Raw genomic sequence first — 12,167 nt, 5'->3', positions numbered from 1 at the left:
AATTTTACATATTGTGAAAAAATATTAGCAAAGAGTTGGAAACAAGTTTGAAGATGAACTCCTTTCTCTTTTAGGCTTACGTGGTATTTATTTCAACACTAGGAGGAGGTTGGCTAGAGAAAAATTTTGCTGCCTTTCTTTCTCATGTCCTAAGCCTTGTGTCACAGTCACACTCAAAAGCTGCCCAAGCTCAGATTGATGCCGTCTGTTCTCGTCGTTGTGTCTCATTTGTCCTTCGAGCTACCATAGGAGGCCTTCTTGGAGAAAAGGCTCAAATTGCTGCTGCAAAGGAGATTTGCCAGGCCATCTGGAAGCTAAAGAAAGTTATGGGTATGGATTTTCTTAAGAGTCTATTTAAACAGTTTTAAGAGGATTGTGCCTTTGGATAAACTGAACTGGTATATTACTATATTAATGCAAGTATCTTGGGGGCTGATAATAGTCTGCCAGAAAACAGTGTTTAATTAGTTCATTTCCTGTGCTATCTGAACCCTACTCTGTTTACCTTTACTATCACTATTATTGAAATATCTTTTAGTTTTCCAAGTCTTCCTTTTCAGTGGCTCTTGCTAAGAGAATAAAGAGTCTCTGATTAGGTTGCTTTAACTTGGGAGTTAAATTTATTCAGTTTTTTTCTCTTGCTGTAAGTTCCTATTCAGATGTTTCGTTATTGCCTCAAGAGTTTCATACAGATTAAGTAGCTTTGGTAATTTTGCTTCTGTGCTTTTCTGCTTCTAACACCCATCCCCTACAGTGCATCTTAATAAAATGGTGATACATAGTTAATTCTTGCATTTATTTTAGATGCAGGGATGAGTGATGGTAATTTGGAAACCCGGCTTGCTTCTACAGACGTAGCAGCTAGCCAGCATATGCTAGTATGTGCGTTACAAGAGCTTGGAAATCTCATACATGGTCTGGGCACCACAGCTGCCCCTTTGCTGTTGGATTCAAGTGCAGGTACGTCTCTTGTTTGTGAATTACCAGAGTTTTTGTTTTAATTTGTATTCTAGGTAGATTCCTCCCAGGGAAGGAAATCTCCTTCATATAACTCACTCATTACAGATCCTACCTTACATTTCTTAGAACTGTTTCATGAGAAATTTATAATCAAGATTATTTAAAAATATGTGTGTATTTGAGTCTTTGATTTATTGAAATTATTTGATCACTGTTTATAATATCTTTGTTGAGGTAAAAGTCACAAAAAAAGTTCACCCTAGCAGTTTGTGGTTTTGATATATATGCAAAGTTGCACACCCACAACCTGTGTCCACTTCGTGTTTCTTTTTTTTTTTTTTTTTTTTAAGATTTTATTTTATTACAAAGTCAGATATACAGAGAGGAGGAGAGACAGAGAGGAAGATCTTCCATCCGATGATCCACTCCCCAAGTGAGCCGCAACAGCCAGTGCGCCGATCCGAAGCCGGAAACCAGGAACCTCCTCCGAGTCTCCCACGCTGGTGCAGGGTCCCAAAGCATTGGGCCATCCTCGACTGCTTTCCCAGGCCACAAGCAGGGAGCTGGATGGGAAGTGGAGCTGCCGGGACTAGAACCGGCGCCCATATGGGATCCCGGTGCGTTCAAGGCAAGGACTTTAGCTGCTAGGCCACACTGTCGGGCCCCCACTTCGTGTTTCATCGCGTGCTGTTAACTGTCTCTGCCACTGCTTTATTCTCCAGCCCCTGACAACCTCTAATCATTCTGTACATTTCTTATCAAGGGAATTGTGCAATATGTGGTGTCTAGTGACTCTCTTCTTTTTAATACTTACCTTTCAAAGTGTATTTTATTGGCTTTTTCAGATTTCCTGCTGCCTAGATCCTTACATTATATTTGTGATTAAAATCTATTTGAATCTGGAACACATAATATTTAGGTATCAGTTTGACAGGAAATTTAAATGGTTTTTCTTTTTGCATAGTTTTTAAAAGACACAGAAGGAAAGACATACACAGAATTTTCCCAACAGCTGCTTCATTCCCCAATGCCTGTAATAGCTAGGACTGCCAGGCTAAAATCAGTAGTGCAGAGCTTGATTCAGGTCTCCCACTTCTGGGGGCAGGGGTTTAACTAATTCAGCTGTATCGCTTACTGTTTCCCAGGATGCACATTAGCAGGATGCTGGAATTGGAGGTTGAGCTGGGTTCATAGCCAGGCACTTTGGTATGAGTTGTGAGCATCTCAAGTAGTGTCTTAACTACTATGCCAAGCACAGTATTTTTGGATGAGATATTGAATCCTAGTAAGTGTCAATGTTTTTGGTTTCTCACTAGTGGTGCCATTAGACTTTTAATAGATTAGCAGTCCGCTAAGGACCCAGTGAAACCTGGATAATGACATTTTGTTCACAAATACGAGTAATTTGATAGATAGGAAGTGTTATCAGTTATGCAGTAAATGAATTAGAAGAGATGAAAAACCATAAAAGCATGAGTCAAAGTGTGACTTTTTTTAAGGTGCCTTTATTATTTGTTAATGATTTTTAATTCCTACTACCTGCTTAATAATGATGTCAGGCCAATGAAGCCAGAGCATTGGGGCTGGCTGTATGGCTTTGTGTGTTAAGCTACCACCTGCAGTGCCAGCATCTGTAAAAGCTGGTTCAAGTCCCAACTTCTTGACTTCCCACCCAACTACCTTCCAGTGTGTCTGAGAAAGTCTTGGGCCCTGCCACTCAAGTGGGGAACCCAGAAGAAGTTCCTGCCTCCTGACTTTGGCCTGGCCTGGTCCTGACTATTGTGGCCATTTGGGGAATGAAACAGCAGATGGAAGATTTTTCTTTCTGTGTCTCCTCTCTAACTTGTCTTTTAAAAGTAAATAAATACTTTTTTTTAAAAACAGGCAAAATATTGGCTTCTTCAACAAACAAAAGAATTTTTGGTTTGCTGACTTAATTTAATCTAGTTTGCATGAAGGAAAGCAAATGTTAGAAATATTTCTCGGGCCCGGCAGCGTGGCCTAGCAGCTAAAGTCCTCACCTTGAATACCCCGGGATCCCATATGGGCGCCGGTTCTAATCCCAGCAGCTCCACTTCCCATCCAGCTCCCTGCTTGTGGCCTAGGAAAAGCAGTGGAGGATGGCCCAAAGCTTTGGGACCCTGCACCCGCGTGGGAGACCTGGAAGAGGTTCCAGGTTGCCGGCTTCGGATCAGCACACCGGCCCATTGAGGCTCACTTGGGGAGTGAATCATCAGATGGAAGATCTTCCTCTCTGTCTCTCCTCTCTGTAGATCTGGCTTTCCAATAATAATAAAATCTTAAAAAAAAAAAAAATTTCTCCAGTTATCACTTAATGACTGATTGTGGTTTTCAGTAGGCAATTGGCTTGATAGTTAAATTGCTGGCTTGGATGCCCATCTCCCACACTGGGGAGCCTATGTTTAGTACCCAGCTGCAGCTCTAGCCTCCTAGTTTCCTGCTAATGTAGATTCTGGGAGACACTGGTGATGGTTCAACTGATTAGATTCCTGCCACCCATGTAAGTGTTTCCAGCTCCTGGTATTGGTCCCAAGACCTCACTAGCTTTCAGGAAGTAAATCTGTAGATGGGACTTTATTCTATCATTCCAGTCAGTCAATCAATCAGTTGATCGATCAGTTGGATCTTATTGTTTGTTATGCATGTGGCTATTGGTTTTTTTGGCTATTTTGTGGCTGAGTGAGTTTTATCCATGTACCTAAGTCATCGCTTGTTTATTCTGTCCCTCCAGGCCTTCTTGACAGTGTCATTTCAGTTATTCTTCATCCTAGCGTTTCCGTTCGGCTAGCTGCAGCGTGGTGTTTACATTGCATTGCTGTGGCATTACCTTCCTACCTAACGCCGCTCTTAGATCGCTGCCTGGAACGGCTCTCTGTACACAAGTCTTCACCTGAAGCAGTGACTGGATTTAGTTTTGCTGTGGCGGCTTTGTTGGGAGCAGTGAAACATTGTCCTTTAGGAATTCCACATGGAAAGGGCAAGGTAATGATTTCATTCTTTATATGTGGTAAGGATGTTTCAGGTGTTTCCTAAAAATGTCACCGTCTTGTATATCATCCAATCAAAAACATGCAGGGCACATATCTAAGCAATTCTGTTCTTTAAGAGTTAAATATTATAAAAAAAAATGAGTTAAATATTGTAAAAAATGAGTTAAATATTGTAAAAAAATGAGTTAAATATTGTCAATATAATTGCTGTGAAAAATGAAAGGATAGCTTATTTAAAATGTATAAAAATTTTCATACTCATACAAATAAAGGAATATTTTCTGTACTTTCAGTTAGAAGTATCTAAAGGTTTTATTTTGTTGTCTGGCCCTGCTGTGTAGTGTGTAATACATTTAAAATTCCATTGTAAAAGACAAATTAAGCTGTGAAAGAACCATTAAACTTTATGTAATAATTTTATGATCAGTGGTTTTATTAGTGCTATTACTTTGAAGTCTGTTTGCATACCGACTTTAGATACATAATGATGAAGATGTTTATGAACTCAAAATGTTCTTTGTTGAAAAATGCTTATATTGTTTTGGCTGTCCAGAGCCTAGAAGCAATGATAACCCAGTAACAGAACATACCCAGTTATGACTCCAAATATGAATTCCAACCAGAAAGTTCCTGCTTTTCTAGAAGAGAGAGACTCACTATAAATGTGGGACAGGAAAAATGCACAGTGTAAAATTATGGTGTGTTGTTGTGCCTGAAAGCAAGAAACTTGTTTATCAAAGAGATAAAAGGGGATATCCTAAGGGGGCTCCCACTGACCAAAGACTGAGTAATTTCCACATCAGAAATAATTGCTACGGTAGCTTAAAACACCTTTAATATGTAAAACCTCATCAGTTTATAATGATACTCAACAATACCCCGCAAAATAGTAGTGATATAAAAGAGTTTTGTGGATAAATCTTGTGCTTTTGAGTGTAGTGTTTTCAATGCTGAACCAAGAAAGTAAATAATTTAGTTTTATTATACAAAGAATTGTGAAGAGAAGTAAACATAAAAATTTAATGAAATGTGCAAACACAAATACAACATGTAGTAGGATATTATCTGATATTAAAACCCACATCTCACACAACTATCAGTGTTTTTAATAGAATAAACCATCATTATTCTTTTTTTTCTCATGGTCACTCCTGTGTCATTATTGAGTTTTGTAATATTTCCTTCACTGTTGGAGCTCTGTCAAAGACCATTCATTAACTAAACAACTCACAAAGATGCTTTGGGTATTGACAATGCCATTGGACTAAAGTGGTTGTCAACTGGAGGAGGTACCAATTTATTTTTAAAAAATTTAGCTATATTCTGCACTAATACATCACATCTTGCTAGGCAAAACAATTTGTCATTGCATTTGTTTAATTAAAATTAATATCTGCAGATCTCATTATTCAGACAAGAGCTCTTAGTCCATATTATTGAAATCCTATTCTAAGATATTGTCTGTTTTTCCTATTTTGACTAGAATGATTTGTCTTGCCCTTATTCTAGTTAATCCTAAATTTATACTACTAAGTCTTTTTTTTTAAAAGATTTATTTTATTTTTAATTACAAAGTCAAATATACTGAGAGGAGGAGAGATAGAGAGGAAGTGGAGCTGCTGGGATTAGAACCAGCAGCCACATGGGATCAAGGCGAGGACCTTAGCCGCTAGGCCACACTGCTGAGCCCTATACTACTAAGTCTTAACAGATTACTGTCAGGGCCTACTGCTTAGGACCTGAAGACACTTGCATCCCATGTTAGACTGCCTGAGATCAGAGTCCTGGCTCCAGCTCGCAGGTCCAGGCCCTGGGAGGTAGTGTAGTTGAGGCCCTGCTGTCTACATAGGAGACTTAGGGAGAGTTCCTGGCTCCTGGTGTGGGACTCTTGCCGTGGCTCAACCCTGGTAGATTTGGGCATTTGGAGAGTGAACAAGCAGATGAGAAATCTTTGTTTCTGCCTCTTGAATAAAGTTTAAAATAATGATTGAAAAAAATTCTATTGGTGGTTCTAAAATAATGGTACTAAATAGCTTGGTTGTTTTAAAATATACCAGTCTTCCATTTCAGGACATTTATATGCTAGCTCTACACTTGCTGCTTTTGCAGAGGTGATTTGTGATATATATTTTTATGCATATTATCTGCTTCCTGGCCTTTGCCCTGTATAAGCATACTTTATTTGTAAATTTGAATATCCAGCTTTTTGTCTCATAGTACAATGCTGGCTATTCAGACTTGTTTAAAGATACGTGTGTTTTGTGTACTTTACAGTGAATTACAGGGTTGCTATGTACTGTCCAATATACCAATATTTAACCTTGAAAACTGAAGTTTTAGTAATTTCCTGTATGACATTATCTTAACATGTAGTCTATGATTGAGAGTTAATCATTTTTATTTGTTATATTTAAGTTTTCAAGAGATTGTTATTAGTTGCTGTACTATCCAGTGACTTGTAAGCTGATGATTTTTTTCTACCATATTCTTCTTTACTCAAATAGATTATCATGACACTAGCAGAAGATTTGCTGTGTTCTGCTGCTCAAAACAGTCGTCTTTCAGCTCAGCGTACACAAGCTGGATGGTTACTGATTGCTGCTCTGATGACATTAGGTAATAGTCTTGTAGAAAGTTCACATAACCTGGGAACTGTACTATGGTAATGATACAGGGGAACTCAGTGAGGAGGGAGGGAATTGGGGAAGGGATAAGGAAAATCCCATAAAATGATAATAAAATGTATCATAAAATGATAATAATAATTAAAAAAACAGTAAAAAAAAGTTCACATAACCACTAAATGCTTTATGTTTTCTGACTGAAAGAATTCTTTTATGTGATTTGATGCGACTAACTGTTCATATGTGCCATAATTTAAATAGCTACTTGCTTTTTCTTCAACTAGTTTCCTTAAGCCATTTCCTTACTTCACTTCCAAAATGTTTTGGGAGAGACAGAAAAAGGGAGAGTTCTTGGCACCTACTGTACTCCCTAAATGGCCACCGTGACTGAGGCTAGTTCAAGCTGAAACCAGGAGCCAAGAACTTCTTCTAGCTCTCCCACATAGGTGGAAGGGACCCAAGCATTCTGGCCTTCTTTCACTGCATTTCCAAGTCAATATCAGGATCTGGATTCTAAGTAGAGAAGCTGAGACATAAGGCAGTGCCCACGTGGGATGTCACAGGAAGCAACTTAGCTTGCTGCACTACAATGCTAACACCTCATCATTCCTTTTAATACTCAGATTGTCTCATCAGAGGAAATTCTTCAAATTGGCTCATGTATTTTTAACATAAATCTAGTGTTCTCTGAAAATGTGTTTCTCTGGGACATGACCAGATACCCAGCTTTTATATTCACAGCCATTTCCCTAAGGAACTATGATTCTTTGTGTGTGTATGTGAGAGAGAAGTGAATTTTAGAAAACAATCTGAGTGGTTTATTAATTTTTACATCATACTTGATGATTAATCACCGATGTTTAATTTTAGCTCATTTGTGGTGATTAATTTTTTTATCATTCCTTTTACCATTTATGTTTAATTACTTTTAATTACTTTTAATGTATTTGCTATGCTGTACTAAGGTAAGTGCAAGTAAACTGCATTAAATCATTTTTGGGATGCAAACTACTTTTTCTGATCTGGTTGTTATACTTCCCAGTTTATCTAATGTCTTTTAAAGCAACTTTAATTCACTTACAGATGATACCACCATATATTGTGTATCTGTGGATGGCTCATAGAGTGTGCATGTATATTGTTCTCAGGTGTGAAAAACTTAATTTTGTGGTTTAACTTTGCAGTTACTATAAACTCATTTTTCATAACTTAGTCTGTATGTGTATGTTATTGCATTGTCTTAAAGTCTACCCAGGCAGGAGATGCTGCATTGTCCACTGTTGAGGCAGTAATGTACCTTAGGGTACATTGGCAGGTAGCTTGTATAGATTTTCTCAGTTATGGATTCTCTCAGTGACTGTCCATTTTATTTTATTTTGTTTTCAAAGATATATTTATTTTTATTGGATAAGAGAAAGATCCTCCATCTGCCAGTTCACTCCCCAAGTAGCCGCAAAGGCTGGAGCTGAGCTGATCCAAAGCCAGGAGCCAAGAGCACCCTCCAGGTTTCCCATGCAGGTGCAGGGTCCCAAGGCTTTGGGCCTTTCTCTACTGCTTTCCCAGGCCTCAAGCAGAGAGTTGGATGAGAATTGGAGCAACCGGAACAAGAACTGGCTGCAAGGCAGGACTTCAGCCACTAGACTATTGCATTAGGCCCCTATTTTATGTTTTGATGTAATAAATAAATGCTGTTAAATATCGCTATTATATCCATTTTTAAAAGATTTATTTATTTATTTATTTGAAAGGCAGATTTACAGAGAGAAAGAAACACACAGAGAAAGATCTTCCATCTGCTTGTTCACTTCCCATATGGCCATTCAGCAGAACTGGAAAAAGCAACGCCTTGCAAGCTCAGAGATCCACCATGCTGGGGTGGCAGGGGCCAAAGGTTTTGTGCGGTCTTCCACTTCCTTCCTCCGTACATCAGCAGGAAGCTGATGGGAAGCCGAGCACTTGGGACTTCAGCAGTTGCTGTGATAGATGTTGGCGTCACAGGTCTTACCCTGTAGTGCTGCACAATAGTCTCTTATTTCTTAAACAGACATCACATTTGAGTGAACTAGGAGATGAAAACTGTCTTTGTTTCTGCTTCTTGAATAAATTTTGAAATAATAATGCTTGAAATGATTCAATCAGTGGTTCTAAAATAATGTTAGTAACTTGTTTGGTTGTTCATAGCCTTCCACTTCAGAACGTTTATGTGTCACAGCAGATCCAGAAAATGAGAAAAGACAGATAGTACCATGATAGTGAGTCACAATATTTGCATTAATTGGAAAGTTCTAGCTAAGTTAACAGTGACCAGTTACACTGACAAGTTGAATGAATTACAGGTCCTGCAGTGGTTAGTCATCACCTTGCCCGAGTTTTGCTGTTGTGGAAGTGTGTCTTTCCAGCATCTCCTAAAGATCTAGAAACAGAAAAGAGCCGAGGAGATTCATTCACGTGGCAGGTAACGCTGGAAGGACGAGCTGGTGCACTGTGTGGTAGGTTGAGTTTAGTCTTCTCTTTCCCTCTCCTTCGGCTCCTTCCATCCTTTGTCCTTACAGGTACCATGTGTCTCACCTACTGGAAGGGAGAAAGTGTGCCTCTAGTGATTTTTATATTTGACATAATTGATTTGTTGTCAGCCAAAGTATGATGTAACGAACCACACTTGAACAATTTTAATATTTAAGTTAATGTATATTTTAATTATTACAGCCCAGTTGAAAATGTTTTATTAAGGGCAGTCCAGTTAAAAACTATCAAGATTCCCCTTAAATTGCGTTATATTAATTATTCATTCTTCCTTTCAGAAATATTTCAATTTGACTTAATTTACATTGAGTTAGCACAGTTCCCATTTAGTCTATACATGCATATGTTAAAATAGGACCCTTTGATAGTAGACTGTTAAAAATTGCATTCCAACACAAAATTTTGAATTATGGATGAGAATTCTGGAAAGGTAAAGAAGGATTAGTAATGATTTTATTTGTTTCCTTATGACTTTTTAGAAGAGTTTATTTTGAATTTATCTTGAAACTCAGTCTAACTTTAAAATATTAATTTTATAATAATTCCTTCGAGAAAATCCTTTCACGTAACGCCTGTTTCAACTTGACATGCAGATTCAGGAGTCATTGTGGTTCTGTAGTAGTAGGACCTAATTTTAGTTTGACTGAATGAGCTCAAGGGCTGAGGGCAGCTGTTGCACAGAAACTGTTTTTTAATCTGGGTGTTGATCTCGGTATGAGTATGAATGCAAGACAGTAGCTTCTATTTTATACTAGTTTTTGTTTTTAACACAATTCTTTATTTCTTTAATAAAAATGCTATACCATAGTCTGGTGCTGCTTTTATTATTGATTACACCATGGCAAATAAATTTCTCTTTTTCAGCTATGAAGAGCTTTGTTTCCTACTGTGGTGATCTCCTCACTGACGAAGTAATCCAGCGTCTTCTTCCGCCACTTCCTTGTGCTGTGGATTTGCTAACTCAGTAAGGATTGGCTACTTAGGTCACATAAAATTTTTTTTTTCTTTTCTTTTTTTAAATTAATTTTACATGTACTTGAAAGAGTATCAGAATGAGAGGGAAAAAAATGAGGAAGAGAGAGATCTTTGATCTGCTGATTCACTCCGCAAACGGCTGCCAGTAGCCATTCGCTGGGCCAGTTGCTGGGCTGGAGGCAGGAGCTTTATGTGAGTCTCCCATGTGGGTTCAGAGCCCCAGAGACTTGCGCCACCTTCTGCTGCTTTACCAAATGCATTAGCAGGAAGCTAGATTGGAAGTGGAAACTCCGCAGCTTCAACTGATGCCCATATACAATACCAGTGCTGCAGGCAGCAGCTTAACTCACTGTGCCTCAGTTCCAGCCTCCATACAACTTTGTAAGAGCAACAAGTTCTCTTTGATTATGTGACACTCTTTATGTGTGTTAATATGGCAGATTTCTGTGGTGGCAAATGGTTTCCATTCTGCGGAGGGAGACAATTGTTTGGGCGTGTGTGGTATTTTATTAGACTAAGATCTTGAAAGAAACACATTAATAGAAAGAAACTTGTTTAGGAAAAGTATACCTTCCTATGGACAGATTTAACAAGAAATAATAAGATTTGCTAACCTTTTCAGGTGTCCTTATAATGGATTGTTAGGGTTGGTCTGCATTCATAAAAACTAGGTGCTTGTGAAGTTTTACTATTTTGTTTATATTGTCATAACTTTGAGTTAAACATAAAGATCGTGTGTATTGTGAATACTTGCAATTTCCAGATCAGTAAAATGTAAAGAGAAAGTCTTTCCCAAAAGTATTTAATGATATGACATTTTATATATAGCTAGAAATACATTTAAGATATGGCTTATAAAATCTGATAATGCACCTGTGGGTCCAAAACAACTACAGCAGTAGTTAAGAAATGTTTGCTGGGGCCTGGCGCCATGGCCTAGCAGCTAAAATCCTCGCCTTGAACGCCCTGGGATCCCATATGGGCGCCGGTTCTCATCCTGGCAGCTCCACTTCCCATCCAGCTTCCTGCTTGTGGCCTGGGAAAGCAGTCGAGGACGGCCCAATGCTTTGGGACCCTGCACCCGCATGGGAGACCTGGAGAAAGTTCCTAACTCCTGGCTTCAGATTGGATCAGCACCGGCTGTTGTGGTCACTTGGGGGGTGAATCATCAGACAGAAGATCTTCCTCTCTGTCTCTCCTCCTCTCTGTATATTTGACTTTGCAATAAAAATAAGTAAATCTTTTAAAAAATAATAATGATAAAAAATAAACTTCTCACTTAAAGAAAAATCCTTCCTTCCTACAAAGATGTAAAGTAGGGATCTGTGTGGTTCTCAAGAAATAGTGAAACCTGGGTATTTTATGAACAGAAATTTATTTTTCACAGGTCAAGAAACAGAATCCAAGGTAAGGTACCAGCAGGTTCAATTCTGTTGAGAACTGAGTCCCTACATCCAATGTGGTCCTTGTCAGTTTATTCTCCAGAAAGGAGGAAAACACCTCACAGGGCACAAGGGACAAAGGAACAAAGAGGCCAGACCCCCGTCTCTCTATTGTGCGCTTTTAACATGACATTAATCCTTTGAGAGGCAAATACCCTCCCTCTTCCCACTGATGGCATTAAGAGTTAAATTTCCAGTTCATGAAATTTAGGGGACACATTCAGACCACAAGATCTGAATTCATTTTCTTTTAATATGGATAACAAATTGTCCTGTACATTGCTAAAAAGAATTTCATACTTCCTCTAGTGAATGCTCTTCACTTCTGTCATGCATTATTATATGTTTCTATGCCTATGCATAATCTTTCTGCCCTGTTATTCTCCATTGGTCTATTTCCCTATTCCTACTCCAACACATATTACAACTATATTATTTAGAACAAGCTTTTTAACCTACTTTCCTTTAGTCATAGTTCAGTCTTTGTTGTGTTATATATCTCTCAAAGTTCTATTAATTTTTCATTTTTTGTACTTTGATACTAAGTAGGTATATGTACATTTAGAATTATGTTCTCATGGTGAATTGAATCTTTTGTCATTAAATAGTAACTTTCATTTTTTTAATAGTGT

General features: G+C 38.3%; 1 protein-coding gene across 7 annotated transcripts in view; it reads left to right on the top strand.

Moving 5' to 3' along the window:
* Window positions 1–12,167, top strand: part of HEATR5A (HEAT repeat containing 5A) — a 113,480-nt gene that overhangs the window by 41,043 nt on the left and 60,270 nt on the right. For all 7 annotated transcript variants that reach the window (XM_058666311.1, XM_058666308.1, XM_058666304.1 and 4 more), the window contains 6 exons: window positions 75–330; window positions 805–960; window positions 3,713–3,963; window positions 6,476–6,587; window positions 8,932–9,084; window positions 9,983–10,082. In XM_058666311.1, the coding sequence (XP_058522294.1) occupies window positions 75–330; window positions 805–960; window positions 3,713–3,963; window positions 6,476–6,587; window positions 8,932–9,084; window positions 9,983–10,082 (1,028 nt within the window). The remainder of the gene's footprint in view (window positions 1–74; window positions 331–804; window positions 961–3,712; window positions 3,964–6,475; window positions 6,588–8,931; window positions 9,085–9,982; window positions 10,083–12,167) is intronic.

This window comes from Ochotona princeps, chromosome 6, assembly GCF_030435755.1.
Source record: "Ochotona princeps isolate mOchPri1 chromosome 6, mOchPri1.hap1, whole genome shotgun sequence".
NCBI classification, from domain to species: Eukaryota; Metazoa; Chordata; class Mammalia; order Lagomorpha; family Ochotonidae; genus Ochotona; species Ochotona princeps.
This window is presented reverse-complemented; position numbering and strand designations above follow the sequence as displayed.